The sequence below is a fragment of the Saccopteryx bilineata genome, chromosome 3 (assembly GCF_036850765.1).
Source record: "Saccopteryx bilineata isolate mSacBil1 chromosome 3, mSacBil1_pri_phased_curated, whole genome shotgun sequence".
NCBI lineage: Eukaryota > Metazoa > Chordata > Mammalia > Chiroptera > Emballonuridae > Saccopteryx > Saccopteryx bilineata.
The window spans coordinates 90,442,676-90,470,630 of NC_089492.1; the positions used below are offsets into that span (position 1 = coordinate 90,442,676).

Sequence of the window (27,955 nt, forward strand, 5' to 3'; positions counted from 1 at the left end):
AAAATATAAAAGAGCATCATTTTCCTTACTGTATCTTTAAAATACATACTTGTATTCAAAACAAATTATAGTTATCTTTTGGATTTTAAACTATGTAGAAAGCATGCAAGGGTGGATAAATGGGATATACAATTACAACATTTCTATAGTTTATGTGAAGGATTACACTGTATTTCTAAATAGATTGTAAACAAATAAAGATATTTGTTATTCTAGAGCAACCACTTAAACATTTAAAGGCACGTAGCTAAAAATTTAATGATAAGTTAAAATGGCATGTCTGAAATATTTTCAGTAACCCAAAAAGAAGGCAGGAAAGACACTGCAGTGGAACAACAGATAATTGCAACCATATCTATAATTATATTAAATGCTAACAGAGAAATACTCCAAATAAAAGTCAAATATTATCAGAATGGGAAAATGATACACAACTATATACTCTTTCTACGAAATGTACTTTAAATAAAAATATTCAGGTTGAAAATAAATGGACAGAAAACATCTCATATAAGCATTAAGTATAAAAAGTCTGGATTTGCTAAATTAAAATCAGATAAAATGGACTTCATTACAAAGAATGTTTTTAGAGACAGGGCTATTTTCATAATAATAAAGAGAAAATTTACCAGGAAGAAATATAACAATTATAAATATGTATGTGCCTAATAATAGCCACACAAAACATGAAGCAAAAATTGACAATGAAAATGAGAAATAGACAATGTCCCAGTCATAGTCGGAGATTTTAACATTCTTCTCAGTAATTGATAGAACAACTAGACAAAAACAGTGAGTAAATAAATAGATAATTTGGATACCACTGCTGGGCAGCTTGACCTAATTGACATTTGTACAACCGTGCACTCATTCTTTAAAAATTAATTAATTAATAATTAAATTTGAGAGAGTTCGAGAGAGGGACAGATAGGGACAGACAGACAGGAAGGAGAGAGATGAGAAGAATCATTCTTCATTGCGGCTTCTTAGTCTCCTCAGTTGTTCATTGATTGCTTTCTCATATGTGCCTTGACTGAAGAGCTACAGCAGAGAGAGTGACCCCTTGCTCAAGCTAGCGACCTTGGGCTTCATGCCAGCAACCTTTATGCTCAAGCCAGCGACTGTGGAGTCATGTCTATGATCCCATACTCAAGCCAGCAACTCCGCACTCAAGTCGGATGAGCTGATGCTCAAGCCGGCAACCTTGGGTTTCAAATCTAGGTCCTCTGGTTCCCTGTTCAGTGCTCTATCCACTGTGCTACCACCTGGTCAAGCAGAACAATGCACTCGTATAGTCATTCCCAGGTAGCTGCCAGATTGGTTCCAAGATCCTCAGTGGATACCAAAATCTGTAGATGTTCATGTCTCTTATATAAAAAAAATAGTATTTTCATATCACTTATACCTATCATCTTATATGCTTTCAATCATCTCCAGATTACTTATAAACCTAATAGAATGTAAATGTGATGCAAGTAGTTGTTGTACTATATTTTTTAGGGAATAATGACAAGAAAAGTAAGTCTGTAAATGTTCAGAACAGATACAACCCTCATAGGCCTAACTACATATTACAAGTCACCAACAATGTAACTTTTTTTTTTTTTTTTTGTAATTTTCTTAAGTGAGAAGCAGGAAGGCAAAGAGACAGACTCCTGCATGTGCTGGACCGGGATCCACCCAGCAAGCCCACCTGGGGGTGATGCTCTGCCTATCTGGGCTGTTGCTCCATTGCAACCGGAGCTATTCTAACGCCTGAGGTGGAGTCCATGGAGCCATCCTCAGCACTTGGGCCTACTTTGCTCCAATGGAGCCTTGGCTGCAGGAGAGAAGAGAGAGAGAGAGAGAAAGGAGAGGGAGAAGGGTGGAGAAGCAGATGGGTGCTTCTCCTGTGTGCCCTGGCCAGAAATCGAACCTGGACTTCCACATGCCAGGCCAATGCTCTACCACTGAGCTAGCCAGCCAGGGCCACAATGTAACATTTTTTAAAGACTATTTTCAATTCATGGTTAGTTGAGTCCACAGATGTGGAACCCCTGGATATGGAGGGCCAATTGTTATTGGAATATATGTCTTTGCAAGTATACGTGGTATGTTCAGCAAGACCATATGCTGGGCCAGTAAAACAAGCATCAGTGGATAAAACATTATTAAATCCTATGGAGTATATTCTCTTTCTACAACAGAATTAAACTTGACATAAATAATTATCTGATATCTAGAAAACCTCAAAATATTTAGAAACCAAATACTTAAACAACATACTTAACCCATGGATCAATGAAGAAATCACAGAGGAAATTTATATAGAGAAGTCAACCATTAACTAAATAATTGACCCCGATGTTACAACAATTTTGTCATTTTTCCTTAATGTTGTTGTAACATTGAGGTAATGAGCACTTTTTAACTAGGACACTAAGTGCATGAACCATAAAAGAAAAATTAGATGAAAAGATAAATTGAATTTTATTAAAATGAAAACCTTCTGCTTTTTAAAAGACATTATTAAGAAAATGAAAAGCCAAGACACAGACTAGGAGAAAATAATCACAGTACATATATCTTGTAAAGGACTTGTATCCAGAATAAATAAAGACTCTTTCCAATTCAATAATAGGGAAAACAAACCAATTAAAAATGGACAAATGATTTGAACAGACACTCCACCAAAGATATAGGAATGACCAATAAGAGCATGAAAAATGCTTGATAGTATTAGTCATGGGAAAATGCAAATTAAAACCACAACAAGATACCACTTAAAGAACTTATAACACCATGTGGGGTTGTTAGAACTCCCATACATTATAAATGTAATGGAAAATGATACAACAACTTTGGAACACAGTTTGGCATTTTCTCATACAGTTAATCATCAATTACACCTCTAGGTATTCCTCTATCATATTTCTACACCAATGTTCACAGCTGTTCAATCCATAATAGCTTAAATCTGGAAACAACCCAAATGTCCATCAACAAGTGAGTAATAAACTGCCATATATCTATCTAAAGAAATAATTCTCAGCAGTAAAAAGAAATGCAGCACTGATACATGTAACAATGTGGGTGAATCTAAAAAACGTGACTTTGAGTTAAAAAGCCAGATTGTATGATTGTATTTAATTGGAATTCTAAAATAGGCAAAAGTAAATCATAATGATAAAACACAGGTCACATATTGATTGCAGAGAGGTGCAAAGGAACTTTCTGGGTTGATGGAAATTTTGTATATCTAGATTTCATGGTGGCTACACAGGTGTACACATTTATCAAAATAGATCAAACACTACACTAACTATGGTTTTATTTTATTCTAGCTATCTTGTATGTCAATAAAGTCACTAAGAATATCCTAAATGGGGAAATGAATATGTCTTGTTCAGAGCTATCATGTATAGGGTTGATTAGCTTATCACAATAGGTTTGGGCCTCGGTGTAGATTTGTCTTTGTCGTCAGTTTCAGAAGTACCACACAAAATACTCAGTCTACCTAATGTGCTAAGTAGAAAGAATGCGGAAGGAGAGGGACAAAATTCCCAATAGGAAATTGCTCAGTCTTCACATTCAGCATGAAGCATACTCCTTTTTTTAAGGCAAAATCGGGCTACTTTTTCTCAGATATGTTTGGAAACCTGTCTTCAAAAGAAACTCCAATATTTAAGTGAAGGGATATACTGTGTAGAGCTCTAGGTGGGGTTGGTTAGCTTTGACCTTTAGCATTAACACAGGTTGTTGAAATTAGAATGTTTGTTGAATTTTTTCCCCCTCATGATTACGAGTGAACATACACAACAAACATAAGAATAGCTAGGGTGAATGTAAAAATCTTAAGAGTTCATAGGTCAGGGAGCTTGTGTATACAGTAGTGTATCTTTAAATTGACGTTTAAAGTGAGGTATTAATATATGATTTCAAGCAGTTTCTTGTGTTAATGGATATAAATATAGCTAATTACTAGAATTTAATTATTTTAAATCTGTAAATACCATTATTAGTGTAATCTAGTTCCAGGCCTGAAAATTAAATTATTGGTTTTATGGTAAAATGTTAACACATGAGTGAAGGCTATATATACAGGAAATTTTTGTATTACTCTGCAATTTTCCTGAAAGAAAAAATAAATTTGAAAATAAAAGTTACAGGGGAAAAACCTCTGGCACAAAGCTCTGTGGAAAATGAGAAAAGCCCATCATTGCCTCATGGCTAGATATTCATTCTTATTTTAGGTTATGAGTAGACTGGAGTGTCTGGAACGTGCTCAGGCCACCATTAAACTTTTGTCTGTCAGCCTGTGTCTCTTACTGGGTTTCAGCCTTGTGTCTTGCCCCATATTGTCTTTAGTAGCAAAAGAGATTGGGAGGTGTTATGAAATAAACCTAGTGACATAGAATGAAAGAAAGAACGGGGACTCAGGGACCAGTGATCAGAGGCTTCTACTTCTGGCAACATGGTACACCAGGCGCTCTGAAAGCTCAGTGGCTGCAGAACCATGAAACCTTGGGAAGCACACTTAAGACATTGCTCATCTCCCAAGATGCAGAGGAGGTGTCTAAGGAGTCTTCCCACCTAACTTAAGTACATATATATATATATATGCACAGACACACAAAGAGAAATTAGCAGCTAAAGTTGGGGTCAGGCCTGACTATGCAGTGGCGCAGTGAATAGTGTCAGACTGGGATGCAGAGGACCCAGGTTCGAAATCCCGAGGCCACAGGCTTGAGTGCAGGCTCATCTGGCTTGTGCGCAGGCTCACTAGCTTGAGCGCAGAGTCGCTGGCTTGAGCGTGGGATCATAGACATGACCTCATGGTCGCTGACTTGAGCCCAAAGGTCCCATGCTGTAACCCCACCCCCACCCCCGTCAGGCACATCTGAGAAAGCAGTCAGTGAACAAATAAGGAGCCACAATGAAGAATTGATGCTTCTCCTCTCTCTCCCTTCCTGTCTGTCTGTCCCTCTTTTTGTCTCTCTCTCTGTCACAAAAAATATAAAGTTGGGGTCAGAAATGAGAGGGAGAGAGCCGAGGCCTTGGCAGCCATCTGTAAAGGATGGAGCTACCTGAAGTGATAGCACTTTCAGAACTTTTCACTGAACCGAGACCCTTAGGATAGGGAAGTGGTCCTAAATTCATGGTGCTGCCTGTCTGTGGCAGCAGAAACCAATCTCTCTAGAAGAAAACATCTCTAATCCCAAATTAAAACTGAGCATTGAATTCACAATTAAAGATCAACAGATAGAAGAGAAAGGCCAGCCTCTGTGATTGAGAGTCAACAAAAACACCAAAGAACAGACTCAAAGGCAAGTTACAGTTTTCTGATTCATCATTCATCATTCATATTGAACAGCTATGTATGGCATGTTTAAAGAAATAAAGGATGTATTGCAAAGGTAGCTGAACAACTTCTGTTATTACACTTGTATGAATCGGGAGAGAAAGTATAAGTTCTAGAAATAACTTGAAACGAAAAAGCTGATTTAGGAAAGTGTAACTCATGCTTATTCATTTCAGGAAGATGTTGTAAAACATCAAATTGTGCAGAACAGGTATTCTAGGAATTCAGTCTTAGAAGTATACCTGAGAAGCTCTTGCATCTACATCAGTAGACACTTATAAGAATGTTTAACACTAGCAATGTTTTATAATGGTAGACAGACTAGAAACAACCTAAATATTTGTTGACAGGAGAAAGGACAAATTGTCTTATATCACTATTATGAAATATACAACAGTGAAGAGAAAATAAATGAATGGTAACTATAAGCAAAAACACGGCTGAGTTTTAGAAATGTAATGTTAATTTTAAAAAACCAGTTCCATATTCACAGGTGTTTATGTTATCATACTTTATAACTTAGATTTTAGTTACTTTTAATCTTCTGTATATATCAAATAAAAAATAAAATCTAAAAACTATTTTGAACAATAGCAAGATCATATATATGTTATTTGATAGACGTTTTAAAGATTAAACAGTACTGGTTTCATCACATACATTTTATTTTTAAAGTGAATCTTACTGTTTTTCATTAGGCTGGTGAGAGGCAGAATCAGGATGGTGGAGAGCATTAATATAATGGGAAAAATTCTTAGGAAAGAAAAGCCCTTTAGTGAGGCTACAGTCCCCAGATAGGAGAAATAGATAGGACTTACAGCTAAGATGGTAATACATTTAATATTAAGGTGTCTTCACCCATGACTGGATACTTCTGTTTTTGGCTATCATCAAGTCAAAGCTCTTAGGCTTTTTGACATTATGAATTGACATGGTGGTAGAGGATGAAAATTCGGTTTTAAAATAATTTGCATGTTTTAAATAGGTCTGCTTTTCATTTCGGCGTGAAGGGCACGTCTGGCAGTGCTGGCTAACGAGCGTCTCCAGAAGGCAGACCTTGCTTTTCGGAGGCAGCCTGAGGACCCAACAGCTTGATCTCTCTGGTGTGTGCTTTCTGTATGAAAATTTGCAGATCATAGAAAAGAGCTTGGAAAGCATTGTACTAGCAGGAGATCCAGAATCCCAGGATTTGCCAAGCAGGCTACTAGATATGGTGTGGGAAAAAAGGGTATAAAACCTAGGGCTTGCCTTCCTGGAATTTTTAATTTAGCCAAGATCAGATAAACTTATCATAGTGTAATTAGCAATACCAAGCAGTTTAAACTACAAATTGATAGCACAGATGAATAAATCCCTTAACTGTTCAGAAAAGAAGAACTTATCTGGGACAGTGCAGTCAATGAAGGCTTTGTTCACTGTGCAGGGATTTGAGTCAGGCTCTGAAAGACAGAGGGGGTTTAGATGGAGCGATAGCTGGAGCAAAGGCAAGGACTTGGGGAGCAGTGGGCTGCACTGGGTTCCTTTAGCTGGGCTGAAAGATTTGTTTGAGGTGATAGTGAATCTTGGAGAAAAGAGACTTGAGACGGATTTTCAATGGTCTACGGAGCAAGGATAGGGGATTTGGTCTGCGTTTATAGACTAATTTGGAATTTTAACTTACTGTCATTTGTTACTGTCTTTAACAGTGAATGCTCTTTTAAATGGGTCATTAAGAAGGGGGCGTGTTGCAGGAGTAAATCTCCTTACAGTATTCCTTTGTTCCTTGCTTTGTAAGGTCACCCTGACCTGGGCGGGCATGCTCCGGTTTGGCTTTGGTGTAGGAGCCATGCAGGTGTGCATCCATGAGGAGAGCTCTGAGCTGGCTTTGAGTTACGCGTGGAAAAGCAGCTATCCGAATGCTCCTTTCTGTTCAAGGGGACAGCCTGGCTGGCTGTCATATACAGGACCTGAGTGGCCCCTGGAAGATGGTTATGTGAAACATGCAGTGATGAGAATGAAAAGGAAATTTGTTCTTAATAGAAACAACACTCCACATCTTTAATGGTGTTATAAAATTTTCTTGACTGTATTTCTGGAAATGCAGGTTATGTTAGATATAATCAGAAATTGTTAGCTAAATAAAATAATGCATATATATATATATATATATAGTGTGTGTGTGTGTGTTATAATGTTAAAATTTACTTTTTAGTGTGAGGTAAAGTGGGATTCATTGACCTTTTCATTTCAAGCTTTTAACAGTTTCCTCAGATGTTACATGATCACAGTTCCTTTTTTTAGTATGAGTCCCAGAGTCAGCTCAGGTAGCATGTGTTCAAGTGATATACTGTGATCATGAAGGACTCAGTTTTTTAAATATATAAACAAATTTTCAAGTTTCCTAAATTAACCTACATAACGTATTTTTCACTCCATAAGATGCACCTGACCATAAGATACACCTAGGATTTTAAGGAGAAAAATAAGAAAAAAATATTTTGAACCAAATGGTACGTTAAAATATTTAATAAAATACCGTATTTTTTGCTCCAGTAAGATGCACGGGCATTTCCCCCTCCACTTTTGGGGGAGAAGTGTGTCTTATGGAGTGAAAAATACGGTAATCACTGTTGTCCCTAACAAAATTCCAGCAGTTTGATCTTTTGGTTGTGGTTGCAGTTGTTTTATGGTTTGGTGGAACTCAAGCTGACTTAAAAATTCCTGTGGAAATGCAGGGGACTAGGAGTGGCTGTGGCAGTGTTGAGAGCGTGCTCAGCGCACCGTGCGCCTCGGACGGGCAGCCTCAGCATCACCTGCGAACCTGTGCGAAGTGGAATTCTCTGGCTCCACTTCTGTCCCTGTTGAATCCGAATCTCTGGGAGTGGGGCCAAGGGGATTGTGTTTTCACAGTCTCTCTCGGCTATTCTTATGCACTTGAACGTTGGCAGAACACTGAATTATGACATTTTGATACAAGGAAACACACACTGGTGGAACAGATGGGAGTCCAGAAGCAGATCCATACATGCATGGTTCGAGTGATTTATGACAAAGCTGGCATTGCCCTGCAGTGGGCATTGAATAGGCTTTTCAATAAACTGGGTGATTTATCTCCATGTGGAAGAAAGCTGTCTTAACCCCTATATTATACTGTAAATGCAGAAATCAATTCCAGGTTGGATATGGAAAAGTGATAGCTATAATGCATTTAGAGGAAAAATATAGGAGAACCTGCTTCAGACCTTAGGACAAATGCAACAGTAAAGCTCCAGCCATAAAACAAAACATGGCAAACTGGGCTGTATTAATATTAAGCGCTTCTTTTTATCAAAAGGTATCATTAATATTTATAAAACAATTTGATACCTTGCCAGCACATTGTGTGAATGTGTTTGTCAAATAAGAATAAGTAAATAAATATGTTACCCTCCTCCAACAAAAAGATAGAGGACTTGTGTCCATAAAATATAAAGAACACTTACAAATTATCAAGAAAAATTCTGGCAACCCAATAGGAAAAAATGGGGAAAGGACTTCAATAGGCACTTAGTAAAGAGACATTAAAATGGTCATTAACATATTAAAAGGTGTCAACTTTATTAGTCATTAGAGAAATGCAAATTAAAACCATAATGGAATACTACATACCCACCTGAATGACTAAAATGCAAAAAAAATAGACAATATAGAAGGTTGTAAGAATGTGAAGCAACAAGACTTTAATGTTTCTAATAAGAACATAAAGTAGAATAACCTTACAGAGGATCAATGAAACCAGGAGCTGGTTCTTTGAAAAGGTAAACAAGATCGATGAACCTTTAACCAGACACACCAAGAAAAAAAGAGAGAGGACTCAAATAAATAAAATTAGAAATGAGAGTGGAGAAATAACAACTGACACAACAGAAATACAAAATATTGTAAGAAAGTACTATGAAGAACTGTATACCAAAAAAACTAGACAACCTAGATGAAATGGACAAATTCCTTGAAACATGTAATTTTCCAAAAATTAATCTGGAAGAATCAGAAAACCTAAACAGACCGATTCCAACAAATGAAATTGAACCAATTATCAAAAAACTCCCTAAAAAGAAAAGTCCTGGGCCTGATGGCTTCACAAGTGAATTCTACCAAATATTCAAAGAAGAACTAACCTCTGATCCTTCTCAAGCTATTTCAAAATATTCAAGAGGAAGGAAGACTTCCAAGCTCCTTTTATGAGGCGAGTATAATTCCGATTCCAAAACCAGGCAAAGACAACACAAAGAAAGAAAATTATAGGCCAATATCCCTGATGAATTTAGATGCTAAAATCCTCAACAAAATATTAGCAAACCAGATCTAGCAATATATGAAAAAAAATCATACACCATGATTAAGTGGGATTTATTTCTGGGGAGGCAAGGCTGGTACAATATTTGCAAATCAATCAATGTGATTCATCACATAAACAAAAGGAAGGAGAAAAACCACATGATAATTTCAATAGATGCAGAAAAAGCATTTGATAAAATTCAGCACCCATTCATGATCAAAACTCTCAGCAAAGTGGGAATACAGGGAACATACCTCAACATGATAAAGGCCATCCATGACAAACCCACAGCCAACATCATACTCAATGGGCAAAAATGAAAAGCAATCCCCTTAAGATCAGGAACAAGGCAGGGGTGCCCCCTTTCACTACTCTTATTCAACATACTGCTGGAAGTCCTAGCCACAGCAATCAGACAAGAAAAAGAAATAAAAGGCATCCAAATTGGAAAAGAAGAAGTAAAACTATCATTATTTGCAGATGATATGACATTGTATATAGAAAACCCTAAAGTCTCAGTCAAAAAACTACTAGACCTGATAAATGAATTTGGCAAGGTGGCAGGATATAAAATTAATACTCAGAAATCAGAGGCATTTTTATACATTAACAATAAACTGTCAGAAAGAGAAATTAAGGAATCAATCCCCTTTACCATTGCAACCAAAAAAATAAAGTACCTAGGAATAAATTTAACCAGGGAGATTAAAGACTTGTACACAGAAAATTATAAAACATTGATAAAAGAAATCAGGGATGATACAAACAAGTGGAAGCATATACCGTGCTCATGGTTAGGAAGAATAAACATCATTAAAATGTCTATATTACCCAAAGCAATTTATAAATTCAATGCAATACCGATTAAAATACCAATGACTTACTTCAAAGATATAGAACACATATTCCAAAACTTTATACGGAACCAAAAGAGAACACAAATAGCCTCAGCAATCTTGAAAAGGAAGAATAAAGTGGGAGGTATCACACTTCGGATATCAAGTCATATTACAAGGCCATTGTACTCAAAACAGCCTGGTACTGGCATAAGAACAGGCATATAGATCAATGGAAAAGAACAGAGAACCCAGAAATAAAACCACAGCTCTATGGACAACTGATATTTGACAAAGGAGGTAAGAGCATACAATGGAGTAAAGACAGCCTCTTTAATAAATGGTGTTGGGAAAATTGGACAGCTACCTGCAAAAAAATGAAACTAGACCACCAACTTACACCATTCACAAAAATAAACTCAAAATTGGTAAAAGACTTAAATGTAAGCCATGAAACCATAAGTATCTTAGAAAAAAATAAAGGCAGTAAGCTCTCTGACATCTCTCGCAGCAATATATTTGCCAATTTATCTCCATGGGCAAGTGAAATAAAAGACGGGATAAACAAATGAAACTATATCAAACTAAAAAGCTTCTGCACAGCTAAAGACAATAAGAACAGAATAAAAAGACAAACTACACAATGGGAGAATATATTTGACAATACATCTGATAAGGGGTTAATAACCAAAATTTATAAAGAACTTGTAAAACTCAATACCAGGAAGACAAACAATCCAATAAAAAAATGGGTAAAAGAAATGAATAGACACTTCTCCAAAGAGGACATACAGATGGCCAATAGGCATGTGAAAAAATGATCAACATCACTAATCATTAGAGAAATGCAAATTAAAACCACAATGAGATATCACCTCACACCAGTCAGAATGGCGCTCATGAACAAAACAACACAGAATAAGTGCTGGCGAGGATGTGGAGAAAAGGAAACCCTCCTGCACTGCTGGTGGGAATGCAGACTGGTGCAGCCACTGTGGAAAACAGTATGGAGATTTCTCAAGAAATTAAAAATCAAACTGCCTTTTGACCCAGCTATACCACTTTTAGGAATATACCCCAAGAACACCATAGCACTGTTTGAAAAGAAGAAATGCACCCCCATGTTTATGGCAGCATTATTTACAATAGCGAAGATCTGGAAACAGCCCAAGTGTCTGTCAGTGGACGAGTGGATTAAAAAGCTTTGGTACATATGTACTATGTAATACTACTCAGCCATAAGAAATGACGACACTGGATCATTTACAACATGGATGGACCTTGATAACATCATACTGAGCAAAATAAGTAAATCAGAAAAAACTAAGAACTATATGATTCCATACAGAGGTGGGACATAAAAATGAGACTCAGAGACATGGACAAGAGTGTGGGGGTTACAGGGTGGGGGGAGGAAGAGAGGGAGGGCGTTGGGGGAGGGGAGGGGCACAAAGAAAACCAGTTAGAAGGTGATGGAAGACAATTGGACTTTGGGTGATGGAATTGCAGCATAATCAAATGTCAAAAAAGCGTAGAGATGTTTTCTCTGAACATATGTACCCCGATTTATCAATGTCACCCTATTAAAATTAATTTAAAAATAAAAATAAATAGTAGTGAGATTAAAAAAAAAAGTAGAATAACCTTTTAGAAGATTGGCAGTATCTATTAAGCTAAATGTATACATACTCCGTGACCTAACAACTTCATTTATGTGCATATTCCCAACAAATATTTATACATGTTTACCTAAAGCACATGTCTTAGAATGTGCGTTTTAGTACATTCTAATAGCACATCTAGAATGGTCATAGCCCCAAACTGGAAACTACCTAAATGCTCATTAGCCATATGAAGGGTAAAGAAAGTGTATATGTAAGCCTGACCAGGCGGTGGCACCGTGGATAGAGCGTTGGCCTGGGATGCTGAGGACCCAGGATCGAAACCCACAGGTCACCAGCTTGAGTGCAGGCTCCTCTGGCTTGAGCACAGGGTCGCCAGCTTAAGCGTGGGATTCTAGACATAACCCCATGGTCACTGGTTTGAGCCCAAAGGTCCCTGGCTTGAGCAAGGTGTCACTGGCTCAGCTGGAGTCCCCTGGGCAACACACAAATAAGAAAGCAATCAATGAACAACTAAAGTGCCACAATTATGAGTTGATACTTCTCATCTCTCTCCCTTCATGTCTCTCTCTCTCTCTAAAAATAAATAAATAAAGTATATATATATATATATATATATATATATGCCATGAAATATTACCGAGCAATAATCAACAGCTATATTCAACTAGATTAAGGGTCGGGAACCTTTTTGGCTGAGACAGCCAAGAACGCTACATATTTTAAAATGTAATTTTGTGAGAGCCATACAATATGTTTAACACTAAATACAAGTAAATGTGTGCATTTTATGTAAGACCATCACTTTTAAAGTACAATAAATCTCTGAATTTTTTTTAATAACGTTATGCTGTTGCTAACCAATGATGAATAAAGTACTTCATACCATTAATGCGACTTCTGGTGCTGCATGGTTTTGCTGATGGCTTTGTAGACTGGTCAATACGTGGTGAGGGTAAGCTTCATGAAGGCATTGAGACTTCCATCCATTAAACGTGATTGTAGGTTGGTCTTAATGTTCTTTAGATGTGAGAAAGACTGCTCACATGCATACATAGAACCAAACATTGTCAGTACAGCAATACTCACACGCTGCAGTGTGTGGTATGTGACAGGAAGCACATTCCAAGTTTTGACAATCAGCTGGTCCGCGGGTTGAAGTTTTTTCATTTTCCCCACTTGTGTTTGCTCGCCAACTCTGCTTGCTGTCGTGCAAGTCTTTCCAAATTTTCATTCAGTGACTTGAAATTATTCACCCACATGTCTGAGGCCTTCAGGTCACCAGCTTGTAGCTCAAAATCTCTGACAGAGACACCGGGGATATAACTCAGGTCGGCGCTGTCCACTGCACACTCATGTGCATGGGTGATGAACTTAAAAAGGCGAGTGCGCTCACGAAATTCTCCAAAGTGTGCTTTGAATGACTGCAGGAGATTAGATGTGAAGCCCGCTAGCTACTGGAGATCAAGATGTTGAGCAGGGTCACTTGCTGTGCATGCATCTTTAAACTCTCCCAGTTTTTCAAAGTGTAGTAAACGACCTGTTTCAATGCCGGCAATGAAGAGTTCCAGCTTGTTTTCAAATGCAAACACTGCTTGTTGAAGGGATAAGGCTGTATTTCCAACACCTTACATTTTCACATTGAGCTGGTTCAGATGTTCAGTCATGTCCACGAGATAGTAGAACTTCAGGAGCCACTCAGTGTTAGCTAACTCAGGACGCTCGACGTTTTTCATTTCAAGAAAAGTCCAGATTTTGCTCAGACAAGCCGTGAAATGGCTGAGCACCTTCCCTCTTGACAACCAATGCACATTGCTGTGCAGAAGCAGACCAGGATAATTATTCCCAACTTCATCCAGCAGTGTTTTAAACGGGCAATCATTTAAAGCTCGGGCAACAATAAAGTTGACCACCCGAATGACCAGCGACATCACCTCACCAAGCTGCTCGCCACACATCTGAGCACTAAGCGCCTCCTGATGTAGGATGAGGTGAAAACTTAGGATGGGTCTCTTTTCATGTTCACAAAGAAGTGCTACAAATCCTCTGTTTTTCCCCACCATGCACAGAGCACCATGAGTACACACCGAAATAAGTTTATCCATCGGTAGATTTTTTTTCTTTAGCGAACTGAGTGAAAGACTTCAATAAATCCTCCCGTCTTGTTGTTTCTTTCATAGGCAAAAAAGCAAGAATTTCCTCATGTAGTGTGTCACCGACAGCATACCTTGCAATCACACTGAACTGGGATAAATGGTTTACGTCTGTTGACTCATACAAAGTGAGAGAAAAGAATGGTGCTGCATTTATGTTCTTCACTTGTGTTGCCTCAATTTGATTTGCCATCATGATGGTATGATCGTGAACAGTTCTTGCTGACAGAGGCATGTCTTTTATTCGTTTGATTATCTTGTCTTTATCCGAAAAGTCGTCAAAAAGTTCATAGGCCACATCAGGCATGAATGTTTTGGCATACTCCCCATCTGTGAATGGCTTTCCGTTTCTCACAATTGCTAAAGCACCAGCAAAGCTAGCCAAATTCCAGTTACCTTGTTGGGTCCAAACACGGAGTTGCTGCTGACTAGCTTGCACTCTGCACAGTAGCTCTTGACATGCTTTCTTCCTGCTGTCCCCCGCTGGATATTTTGATGCAAATATAATATGGCGTGTGTTGAAGTGCCGCTTTATATTTGACCATTTCATCGATGCAATTTTATTATCACATATTAGACACACTGAAGAACCTGCTCTCTCCACAAAAGTGAATTCCTCTGTTCATTCCTGCTGAAAAGTACGATACTCATTTTTTTTTCTTTTAGCCATCTTTTTCATCAAAATGGTTTCTGCAATTAGCTAGCAGACTACTTAATTAAAAGGAGGGAAGTTTACTTCTTGACCTCACAACGACCTTGTACGTTACCCATTATCCAATAAAAATTTGGTGTTATCCTGGAGGACAGCTGTGATTGGCTCCAGCCAACCGCAACCATGAACATGAGTGGTAGGAAATGAATGGATTGTAATACAGGAGAATGTTTTATATTTTTAATGTTATTATTTTTTTTATTAAAGATTTGCCTGTGAGCCAGATGCAGCCATCAAAAGAGCCACATCTGGCTCGCAAGCCATAGGTTCCTGACCCCTGAACTAGATGAATGAACCCTTGAAACATAATATTGAGGAAAGGAAGCCAGATACAAAGAAATACTTTGTATGAATGATTACATTCATACAAAGTAGAAAAATATGCACACTGATCTATCTTGTTAGAAGTCAGGATAGTGGTTACTCTTTGAGTGAGGCAGGGCAGTGACCAAGACAAGAGAATGAGGGGACAAGAGGATGCTGGTAATGTTGCGTATTGATGTGGGTTCTGGTTGCATAGGTGTGTTCGGTTTGTGAAAATTCACTGTGCTCATCTATGTCTATATCTATAATGCTTTAATTGGAAGGAAAATTGGATCTGGTAGCCATTTCTGTGCCACATCATACTGAAAAATATGTGGAATCACATAAGGCATTCACATTCATGGTTGGATGAATTGCAATGGTCACTCATTATTCTGAAAGAACAAGATCTTATAAGAAAAGGGATATTAATAAAGCACCTTTTCTCAGCACATTTTAACCAAACTAGAATTTCTTATATAAAAGTAAGTAATTCTTTCAGATTGTTAACAAATTCATTCTTCTTTCTTGTATGGATGTGTTAAGTTCATTTAAGTGTTTGAGTGCTTTAGACTTTGAGGTAGCTAACATCAGTGCCTGCTCCTGGGTGAGTTGCTAAACCCTGCACTGGCAGGTTGAGTGCTGCAGTAGCTTAAGCAGAGTGGTCATGGCGTAATTTGTGTTTTGGGTGATTTGCTATCTAAGGGAGTTGGCATGCTTTGTGCTCTCAGAAAAGTGGCCGCTTGCTCCCTGGGGTGAGTGAATAGACCCCCCCCCCCCATGAAGAACCACTTCTGTAGAGGCTTCTGCAATTGAGTCATTACTGTATTTCCCTCAGAACAAGAAGTGAACTCTCCAGGTATTGACCTTTTAGTAATTTCTGTTATTTAGGATCAGTCTAAAGTAAAACATTCAGAAAATTACAGAGTACTTTTGGAAAATGAGTGAATTATTGGAAGTAAATTATAATAATTAGAAACACGCAACATTTTCTATCTTTATAAAAATATATTCATTGGGGAAAATAGATGAGATGATTAAAAATACAGTGTTCATTCTATTTTTTTTTTTTTTTTTTTTTTTTTTTTTTTTAGTGTTCATTCTAATTTAATGACGGAAATATATCAGAACCTTTTCGTGTACTCAAATAACCCAACCTTTAGGGAACAAATTCTGAAATTTAGAAGATGTTGAATATGTGTACAGGATGTTGCTTCAAAAAAATCATTAGTGGCTTTAAAGTACAATGGAATATTATTTGGGCACAGTTATATTTCTATCTTCTGTGTTCTTTTGTTTGTTTGTTTTTGTTTTTTATATTTTTCTGAAGTTGGAAACGGGGAGGCAGACAGACTTCCACATACGCCCGACTGGTATCCACCCAGCATGCCCACTAGGGGGCGATGCTCTGCCCATCTGGGGCATTGTTCCATTGCAACCAGAGCCATGCTAGCACCTGAGGTGGAGGCCATGGAGCCATCCTCACTGCCTGGGCCAAATTTGCTCTGATAGAGCCTTGGCTGAGGGAGGGGAAGAGAAAGAGAGAGAGAAAGGAAAGGGGGAAAGGTAGAAAGCAGATGGGCACTTCTCCTGTGTGCCCTGGTCAGGAATCAAACCTGGGACATATATACTCTGGGCTGATGCTCTACCACTGAGCCAGCAGCCAGGGCCATCTGTGTTCTGCTTTAAGTCTTTAGCAGCACTTTGATTTTTGTCTTTTTAGGGTCTTTGTCAGTAATGATTTTGTAATATATAGTATATGTACTATTTTTTTCAGGTTTTCTTTCTTCTTCCCTCCCTCCTTCCCTCCCTCCCTCCCTCCCTCCCTCCCTCCCTTTCTCCTTCCTTCCTTCCTTCCTTCCTTTCTTCCTCCCTTCCTCCCTCCCTCCCTCCCTCCCTTCTTTCTTTCTTTCTTTCTTTCTTTCTTTCTTTCTTTCTTTCTTTCTTTCTTTCTTTCTCTTTCTTTCTTTCTTTCTTTCTTTCTCTTTCTTTCTTTCTTTCTTTCTTTCTCTCTCTCTCTCTCTTACTCTTTCCTTCCTTCCTTCCTTCCTTCCTTCCTTCCTTCCTTCCTTCCTTCCTTTTCTTTTCTTTCTTCCTTCCTCCCTTTCCTTTCCTTTCCTTTCCTTTTCCTTTTCCTTTTCCTTTTCCCTCCCTCCCTTCCTCCCTCCCTTTCTTTTCTTTTCTTTTCTTTTCTTTTCTTTTCTTTTCTTTTCTTTTCTTTTCTTTCTTTTTTTCTTTTCTTTCTTCCAGGAAGGGAGAGATAGGGTGAGAAGCATCAACTCATAGTTGCCTTCACTTTAGTTGTATGTGCCTTGACCAGGGCTATGCCAGTGTCCCCTTGCTCAAGCCAGCCACCTTGGGCTTTTCATGCCAGCAATCAATATTTGGGCTCAATCTGTTGAGCTTTGGGATCATGTGGAGGATCCCCTGCTCAAGCCAGCAACCCCGCACTGATAAGCCCATGCTCAGAGCCAGCAACCTCGGAGTTTTGAACTGGCAACCTCAGCATCACAGGTGGGTGCTTCATCCACTATGCCACCGCCAGTCAGGCTTCAGGATTTTGAAAGCACATTTATTAAAGCTGGGACAGAAAAAAGAAGGGTTTAGGATAGAAGAAGCAACAGGAGAGAGTCTAGGCGGGGCTGCTTGGGCTCACTGAGCAATAAAAATCACAGTGAGAGGAGTGAGCACAGTGGGGCTGCTATTGGCCCAGTGAAAAGTCAGAGAAAAAGGGGACCTTGGGAGACATGCTCAGAGAGTTAGCCTGGGACTAGCTGCCGCTGGCCACTTCTCCCTGGTCACGAGTCTCCTGGGGACCTTAGTGTTTAGGAGATGTGTGCCTAAGAGGGAAGAAAGGGGGCAGGGGTGCTCCCCGGGGGGGAGAGTGTGCCCCAGGTCCTTGGTCTGAGGGTCTTAAAAGCTGGGAGTTTAGGGGAGGCCTTAGGGGAGAGACTCAATAGAATATTCATCAGCTTAATGCTGATGTGCCAAAGTGAGATTTATTCCTTAACTTTATCTGTCCTTGGGTGTGGTTACACAAATTGTGCGCTATTTTTTTTATTGTGGTAAAATATACATAACATAAAATTCTGATGACCCAGTTATTTACCATTTTAACAATTTTCTTTTTTTTTAATTTTATTTATTTATTCATTTTTTATAGAGGAGATAGAGTGAGAGAGAGAGAGAGAGAGAGAGAAAGGGAGGAGGAGCAGGAAGCATCAACTCTCATATGTGCCTTGACCAGGCAAGCCCAGGGTTTTGAACCAGCAACCTGGTTGATAAAGCGTCAGTGTTCTAGGTCGACGCTTTATCCACTGCGCCACCACAAGTTAGGCAACAATTTTCTTTTTTGACAGAGACAGAGAGAGAGAGTCAGAGAGAGGGATTGATTGCTTTCTCATATGTGCCTTGACCAGGAGGCTACAGCAGAGTGAGGGAACCCTTGCTCAAGCCAGTGACCTTGGGCTCCAGCCAGCAACCATGGGGTCATGTTTATGATCCCACGCTCAAGCTGGCGACCTTGGGGTTTCGAACCTGGGTCCTCCGCATCCCAGTCTGACACTCTGTCCACTGTGCCACTGCCTGGTCAGGCTATTTTAACAATTTTTAAGTGTTCAGTTTATTGACATTGAGGACATTCTCATTGTTGTGCAATTACCGCCGCCATCCATCTCCAGAAAGTTTTTATCATCCGAAACTGAAACTAGGTATCCACTAGACAGTGTCTCCTCATTCCCCTTCCCCAGCCTCTGGCAACCACCGTTTTGCTTTCTGTCTCTGGGGGTTCAATACTAGGTGCCACATGTAATTGGAGTTATAAAATATTTGTCCTTTTGTATCTGTGTTATTTTATTTAGCTTAATGTCATTAGGGTTCACCCCGTGTATCAGGACCTCCTTCCTTTAGAACGCTGACTAACACTCCAAACTGGATACACGATAGAGAGTCACTGGAGAGAGATGGAACCACTTAGGAAGGTGGTCGAGGAAGGCTCTCTGAAGACATGGCATTTAAGCTGAGACGTGAAGGCTGAGGCAGAGCCAGCAGGAGGCAGTGGGTCATTCTCAAGTCCAGAACCAAATGGCATCAATAACAGTAGCCCTCGTTGGGACATGATAGAGACTGGGTCATTTTTACCCATCTATCTGGACAGATGACAGCTTGAGTCCTCACCAGCGGGCTAGCCTGCTGCTTGGGTAGGTAGGTTGGCGTTCTCACCATTGGGTTTGCTTGCTGAACTATAGACCGGAATTTTTTTTTTTTTAAGTATGGTTTTCTTTGTAAGTTGTAGAGCATTAGAGCATACCTCTCCTGTTTCGTTTTCTTTTTCTTTACCTAAAGTCGTGATCTGTTCTTACCTTGTGAGCAGCAGTGTTTTATAAAATACATTAAATATAGGCCATCTGCTGCTACCTCCTTGCAGAAAGACTTTCCCAAGTCTTTGTATCTCCCAGCCAAATGCCTATAACATAAATACATTCTTCAGTGATCACATTATCCAGTCAGTGCCTTCTTTAAAGCTTTTCAGATGTCTGTTTGCCAGACTGCATTTTACTTTTAGTGTTTAGTGAGAATGTTTTGCTTGACTTTCACATAAAGTCTCAGGCAAACTCTTGTTCTGGTGCCAGCATAGAAAACAGCCTGACTTTGTCCTCTTTCTGAGAGAATATCTCTGCCTTTGGTGTGCAGACCTTTTGAAGGCTGGGCTTTTACCTTGGATAAGCCCTGAGCTGATCTGTGTGTCCACTGGCAACGTGGTCAGTACGACCAGGGGGTGTGGGGAGGAGGTTTCTTCCACCCTCTTGGAGGCTCTGGCTGGTCTGAACACAAAACTGACGAAGACAGATGAACAGGAGAAAAAGACACTAATTTATTTAGTATCAGGTTTGCCTGACAGGGGAGCCTGCATGAGGACATGAAGACCTGAGGCATAGTTTGTTAGCACCGAGTATTTTTATTGTTTGTTTTTGTTGTTGTTGTTGTTTTATGTGAGGTTTGAGGGTGAGTGGGCGCTCGTGGAAGAACAGGAGTGGTCAGAGCCACAGGGGAGTGGTGCGGGCGATAGGCGGAGCCTTGGCAAGGCCTGTTTGTGGGATTCCTCTCAGCGTCCGTTTGCCCTTGGAGATGAGGCTCCTTTCCCCCGTTATAGAGAGGGCACCTCTCACATGGGTGTTATGACCTGTTTCCGGAGAGGCGGCCAGGCGGGGGTCAGAGGGATCTTCCTGCTTCTGCTTTCTCAGACTCCTTCAGCTTAAAACATTGAATGCCAAGGCTCACCAGGCAGTGGTGCAGCAGGTAGAGCACCGGACTGGGATGCAGAGGACCCAGGTTTGAAACCCTCAGGTCACCAGCTTGAGTATGGGGTCGCTGGCTTGAGTGTGGGATCATAGACATGACCCCATGATTGCTAGCTTGAAACCAAAGGTTGCTGACTTGAGCCCAAGGTCGCTGGCTTGAGCCCAGGGTTGCTGGCTTGAGCCCAAGGTCTCTGGCTTGAGCAAGGGGTCACTTGCTCTGTTGTAGCACCCCCCCCCCCCAGTCAAGCAATCAATGAACAACTAAGGTGCCGCAATGAAGAATTGATGCTTCTCATCTCCCTTCCTGTCTGTCTGTGCCTATCTGTCCCCCTCTCTGACTCTCTCTGTCTCACACACACACACACAAAATTAATGCCAAGATGCCATATTTTGGGAGAAGCATGTCCTGAACCCTCTTCCAGACTGTAGTGCCGTCGCCCGGACCTATTGTGGATGGTATTTTCTGTTAAGGGACAACATTAAAGCGGGGAGATCTGGATGGGGCCTTGTGTGCTTTGTGTGGGCTCTCTGGGAGGCTTCACCAATTCATCAGCATCCTCATGACTGTGAGAGGGATAGCGACTGGGGGAGGGATGGCGGTGGCTCTTCCTGTTCACAGGAGGAGAGTGAGACCAAGGGAGGTCGTGTAACTTCCCCGAGTCACACGCTGATCACCTCACTTGGTAGAACTGGGATTCCAGTCAGGCTCTGTCCACCTGGGAGACTTCTCCATTGTTCTCCTGAGCCTGCCCCAGGGCTCTCTGTCTTGTTGGCAGGAGGTTACAGATCACAGTCTCTTTAACGAGAGGAGGGGAAAACGGCAGCGATCCTACCCAGGTAGTAGAGTCAGTCTGCAGATTTACTTAATGAAAACAGTTCCTTTGAAAATTCTTGAGATCATATTTTATAACAAAATCTCTTGCCAAATAGTCTTACACATTTTAAAGAATTAACTTTTTAATGTCTTTGATTTCATCCATTAGTTCTTTGTAGTGCCACATACACTATTATGTTGGTAAAGTCATTCTATTTGTAGATGTAAGTAATGAAGGCTAACAAGGTAAGGTTATGCACCAACTTTGTTTTGAGGAAATAAAAATATTTCAGTTTGCAGTTAGTTATAGCAGAGTAAGATTACCTAATAGACTGCAGTAGAGTGTAAGTTCTGTCTGTCTTGCCTGCCACCCTGTCTTGGGGCCTTGTGCACACTCCCTTGTACTGTGTGGTGCTCAAGTGAGTTAGCGAACACACTTCAGGAGACCCGGTCTTTGGAGTCTCCTCCCTCATTAGCGGATTCTTTGCCTACTCCTCTTCTTCCACTATCCCTGCAACATGTCAGCTTCCCCAGGTTCTTTCCTGAGTCCTCTTCTTACTGGACCCCACCTGTGTTTCCTGGGTACTATCACCCACTTCCTGGAGGCAATCATATCTCTACAGTTTAAATGAGCACAAGGTTATTTGGAGAAAGTGCTGAAAAATACCTAAAGATATTGTTCTGGGAATCAAGAACCCAAGTGTCAGAGTTGGCTTTCGCTACTAAGGAAGGTGTGGCCTTGAGCATGTGATTTAACCTGTTGGTACTTCATTTTCCTCTCTATTGGCAGTCGGTCTCGATTTGGGGCTGAAAATTCAAATCTAGGCAGAGATCACAGGTTCGGCTCCAGACACCACAATAAAGAGAATTGTAGTCTTTTTGCTGGTGGAGGGTCTTGCCTTCAATTTCTTTTGAAAAAGCAACACTTGTGAAGCCCAGTAAAATGTGGTGTTTTTGTAGTTGGCTTTCAGATGATAAGTTTGTTTTCTCTTTACTGAAAATAATTATGGACATTCACCCAGAGACAATATTGGATTCTAGCTAATCACCAGAGAGCGTAAATTATGTTCATTGTACTATGCAGTCCCTGCTAGATCACAATACTTTCCACCCCTCTTTTCATTCTCCAGGAACTTTTTTCCTACCTTTGTGGTCCTGTTCAGTGGTTTCTGTGACATTCTCTAAACGGATGGCAGTCACTTTCTCTGGGGTTAGGATTCTGTATGTACATGTTTGAGGCCAGTCTTTGTTAAGATACCACCTCTAAGAAAGCATTCTAACTGAAACTGGAGACTCCTTACCCTCACCAAGGCCAGACAGCATTTGCATCCATTTAAAAATGATTTTCTGTAATACAAATTGAAAAAAAAAATCTTATGCCTTTAACTTTTAAATGAACAAATACTTAATTTCTTGGGCATTCTGTGTACTTAAATTGTATTTGCATCTATGAATTAGCATGTTTTTTAAGTGATAAGGTATCAGGTTTTTTATTTTTTATTTTTTTTGACTGAAGAACAAGAACTTAGTGTTGCAGGATCTGGATGCTTAGAGTGTGGGCTCTGAGAAGGGGTCGCCCTGACCCTGGTCTTGAGCCAGCAGGTGCAGAAGCAGAGAGTGCAGAGCCCGGCAGACAGCTGTGTAGCCCAGGCCCCTCAGGTGCAGGTAATCATACATGCCGTGATGGCTGATGGTACCATCTCAGTGCACAAAGCCAGGGTCAGCATCCAGGAAGTGGGTTTGTGGGTGGCCAGCTGGTGCCGCTTATTCCAGCTTGTTCACTGGTCGGTTTTTCTCACGAAGAGAGTTAGAATGCTGCCCCTCAAAAGAGGCCCAGCACCATGACTCGGGCCTGGGGCTGCTGGTTCACTAGATGCACGAAGGCCTTGATACTGACAGCCAACGGCTCTGCTGTGTCCCGTGGCTGTTTGGACCCACCCAGACCACCAGAGTCTTGGGCCAGATGTTCCAGCTCCCCATTCTCCAGCTGCCATAGCACGTGCTGTGTGACATCAACACCAATGCCAAAGTGAAGTGCATGCAGCAGAGGGAAGACCTCCCACCAGCTCTCACACTGGTGCATTGGTTGGACCAAGGAGTCTCTGATGAAGACGGCTTTGGATTCTTTATCTGCTGTCAACCACCACCAACGGGGCAGGGACATCCAGCGTCCATTGCCCTGAACATCCTGCACCAGCGTGGCTTGCTGGCTGCAGTCTGCTCTCCTCTCCTCTTGGTGTGGCAGCCTCTGAAAGGCTGAGACTGGGCAGGAAGATCTAGCACCCTGCCTCGCCATTTGCTGTAGGGCAGGAAATGTGTGAAAGGACCACCTACTGTGTGTGTGTGTCCAGATTTCTAATTGTTTTCATTTCTGAATTTGGGTGATTTTTTAAAATGTATTTCAAATTTGAGAAAAACAGCATTTATTATTTTATTTCGGGGCCCTAATTAATTTTAAAATTAAACTTATTGAGGTGACAATGGTTAATAAGATTATATAGGTTTAGCCTGATGAGGCGGTGGCGCAGTGGATAGAGCATCGGACTGGGATGCGGAAGACCCAGGTTCGAGACCCCAAGGTCGCCAGCTTGAGCGCAGGCTCATCTGGTTTGAGCAGAGCTCACTAGCTTGGACCCAAGGTCGCTGGCTCGAGCAAGGGGTTACTCGGTCTGCTGTAGCCCCACGGTCAGGGCACATATGAGAAAGCAATCAGTGAACAACTAAGGTTCATTGATGCTTCTCATCACTCTCCATTCCTGTCTGTCTGTCCCTATCTATCCCTCTCTCTGACTCTCTCTCTGTCTCTGTATAAAAAAAAGATTATATAGGTTTAGGGTTTTTTTTAATTAATTAATTTATTCATTATTAGAGAGGAGAAACAGAGAGAGAGAGAGAGAGAGAGGAGAGAGAGACAGAGAGAAGGGAGGAGGAACTGGAAGCATCAACTCCCATATGTGCCTTGACCAGGCAAGCCCAGGGTTTCAAACCGGCAATCTCAGCATTTCCAGGTAGACGCTTTATCCACTGCGCCACCACAGGTCAGGCTAGGTTTAAAGTGTACAGTTGTATGATACGTCATCTGTATACTGCATTGTGTGCCCACCACCCAAAATCACATCTTCTTCTGGCTCCACATATATTTGATCCCCTTTACCCTTTATTACCCCTCAAATTCCCTCCCATACATTTTATGTAGTTGCTTTTCTCACATACAGTGTAATCTGTCAGATATAAAGAATTACTAGTTTATGCTATAATATATTCTGCTTACTGTTTTCATTCTTTAAGTGATTATATATCCTGATATTTTTGGAAAAATTAATTCTGTTCTATTTAGAGTGGGATTGCCCAGCTTATTCCTTCTTTCTGTGGTTTTTATTTTATTTTATTTACTTTTTCTTTTCCATTAGTGTTTGCTTTCACAACCAAAGTTCTGGGCTATTCAGACCTCGGCCCTGATGCTGCGGACGAAACTTGAGAGAGGAAGCACGCGCCGGGTGGAGCGGGCCATGAGGCAGATGCAGGTGGGAATTGCTGCGGCAGTTTTTTTCTTCTGACCCTTTATTGCTGTTAATCAGTGGTCTCCAACCCCCGGGCCGCGGACCAGTACTGTTCTGTGGGCCATTTGGTACTGGTCCACAGAGAAAGAATAAATAACTTACATTATTTCCGTTTTATTTATATTTAAGTCTGAATGATGTTTTATTTTTTTTAAATGACCAGATTCCCTCTGTTACATCTGTCTGAGACCCACTCTTGAGGCTTGTCTCGGTCACGTGATACATTTATCCGTTCCACCCTAAAGGCCGGTCTGTGAAAATATTTTCTGACATTAAACCGGTTCGTGGCCCAAAAAAGGTTGGGGACCACGCTGTCAGTTAGCATATACATGTGTGTTATGGCTCTAAAAGGATGAGATGGTTTTCATTTTGCTCAAATACTTTATTACTTGGATTATTATTACTTCGAGTGTAAGTTTTAAATTTGACTGCTTGTCTTCAAAGCCCAGCTCTCCTTAGTGGCTCTGTGACCACAGTATTTCCATAGCACTTCTGATACCAAATGTGTGGGTCTCCCAAACCAAGGAATTCTCTGCCTCCCTGTGTGCATCAGGGGCTGTCCTATGGCGTGTCTCAGTTCTGACAGTGGAATTAGTACAGCCCCCACTGGTGAAGAGCTGTCCCACAGGCCGTCTTCCAGATGTCAGTCGTGAGTCTTCATGAGTGTGGGCACTTCTGTCCGGCCCCAAATCCAGGGTTCCCATGTGCTCCTCCTTGAGTTTGATAATTTGCTAGAATGGCTCACAGAACACAGGGAAACACTTGACTTACAGTGTTTCCCAATGTATAAGACACACGTGTTTTAGGAAATTTGGGGTCTAAAAACTGGGTGCATCTTATAGAGTAGTTGTGGCATTTCAAATGCCATGGATGGAACTGAGGACAAGGCAATATATGAAGACAGTGATTTGTCATCAGACACAGATGAGGACAAGCTAATGGATGGGAGTTTTGACAGTGATGAGGAGTAGTATGAATTTTATGATGAATAAAACTTGAGTTCAGTAACTTTATATAATACATTTTTTTTCAAATTTTGGCTCCCAAAAGTAAGGTGCGTCTTATACATGGGGAAATATGGTACTATCACTGGTTTGTTATAGGGATATATAAAGGATACGGATGAATAGCTAAATGAGGAGGTCCAGCAGGATCCCTTGAGCAGGAGTGTCTCTGCTTACGGAGTTTTGGGTGTGACACCTTCTCAGCACTTGGGTGTGTTCACCAACCTGGCTACTCTCCTAACTATTTGTTTTATATATTTTATGGAAGCCTCATTATGTAGGCATGATGGAGTGAACCCTTGGCCACTGGTGATTATTAATTCAACCCCTGGACCCTCGCCCCTCCCCAAAGGTAGGGGTGGGCCCAAAAGTTCCAACTCTAATGGCAGAGCCACCTCATTAGTATAAACTCAGATATGGTGAAAGGGGCTGATTATAAATAACAAAAGATTCTCCTCTAACCCCTATCACTCAGGAAATTACAAGAGTTTTAGAAGCTCTGTACTAAGAACCAAGGATGAAGACCAAATGTCCTGTCCTGACTGGTTGGCTCAGCAATAGAGCATCGACCTGGTGTTTAGAAGTCTCAGTTCAATTCTCAGTCAGGGCACACAGGAGAGGTGACCATCTGCTTCTGCACCCCTCCCTTCCCCTCCCCTTTTCCTCCTCTCTCTTCCCCTTCTGCAGCAATGGCTCAATTGGTTCCAGGACATCAGCCCTGAGTACTGAGGATGGCTCCACAGAGCCTCCGCCTAAGGTGCTAAAAATAGCTCAGTTGCAAGCATGGCCCCAGATGGGCAGAGCATTGGCCCCAGATGCAGGTCACCAGGTAGATCCTGGTCAGGGTGCATGTGGGAGTCTGTCTGTCTATCTCCCCTACTCTCACATTAAAAAAAAAAAAGACCAAATGTGTATTTTTTATCATATCACAATATCACATTTCTAAGCCTCATTTTCATAGTCTGTAAAAGAAAGTAATCATAATAGTACTCACAGTGTAGGTTTATGGTGAGCATTAAAAGAGACAATATAAGACTGAAGTGAAAAAGATAGGCAGCTCCACAGGCACAGATTGTCTGAGGAAATAAAATTCATTCCGGTGCAAAAATATTCTCTAATGAACTGACCACATGTAAAATTAATCTTCATTCACCATCCTTCTTTGTTTAACACTTACGTTTATTTCTCTCCAATGACTCAGTAGCAGATAGCATTTGTCACAGATTTCCTGATAAACTACTCATGATACAAATTGGCAGGAAAAATGAAAAATCTTGCAAAAAGATGTAAGATTTCATGCAGTCAATGAAGTGGTATTTTTAAAAATTTATTTATAGTTTTAAAGAACTTCAAATCTACATAAAAGTTGTGCAAAAACTCCCATATATATACATACATATCTATATCTATATCTATATCTATATCTATATCTATATCTATATCTATATCTATATCTATATCTATATCTATATCTATATCTATAGATAGAGACACACACCTGTCACTATGAGGCTCCACTCAGGTTTTAGCAACAGTCCCAATCATGTCCTTTGTAGGGAAAGGATCCGAGTGTGGCATTTAGCTGTCATGTCCTTCAGTGTGCCACACAGTCTCCCTCAATCCGCAAAGGTCCCTTAGTCTTCTTTGGACCACTCTGGGATTGCTGTTTTGGGAGATTACCAGCTCATTATTTTGGAGACTGTCCTTCATTTTGGGTTTGTCTGTCTGCTCATGATTGGATTCAGCTTGTAGGATTTTGACAGTAATATTACAGAAGTGGTATATCCCTCTCCCTGCACCTCCTTCAGGTGCCACGTGATGGGATTTGTCCCATCACTGGTGATATACCTGCTCTCTTGAGTAAGGTTATGTTTGTGGGCTTTCTCCCCAGAAAGTTATTCTTTGCCCTTTGTAATTAATTAATAAGCATTTTGGAGGAGTTACTTTGACATCATCCTGTTTGTCGTCCAACTTTTATCCACTAATTTTAACCTTTATTGATGTTTCCTGTCT

The 27,955-nt window shown here is 40.5% G+C and overlaps 1 protein-coding gene across 2 annotated transcripts in view; it reads left to right on the top strand.

The window, feature by feature from the left end:
• Nucleotides 1–27,955, top strand: part of TTC27 (tetratricopeptide repeat domain 27) — a 161,871-nt gene that overhangs the window by 56,484 nt on the left and 77,432 nt on the right. For both annotated transcript variants that reach the window (XM_066266883.1, XM_066266884.1), the window contains exon 10: nucleotides 24,789–24,902. In XM_066266883.1, coding sequence (XP_066122980.1) covers nucleotides 24,789–24,902 — 114 coding nt within the window. The remainder of the gene's footprint in view (nucleotides 1–24,788; nucleotides 24,903–27,955) is intronic.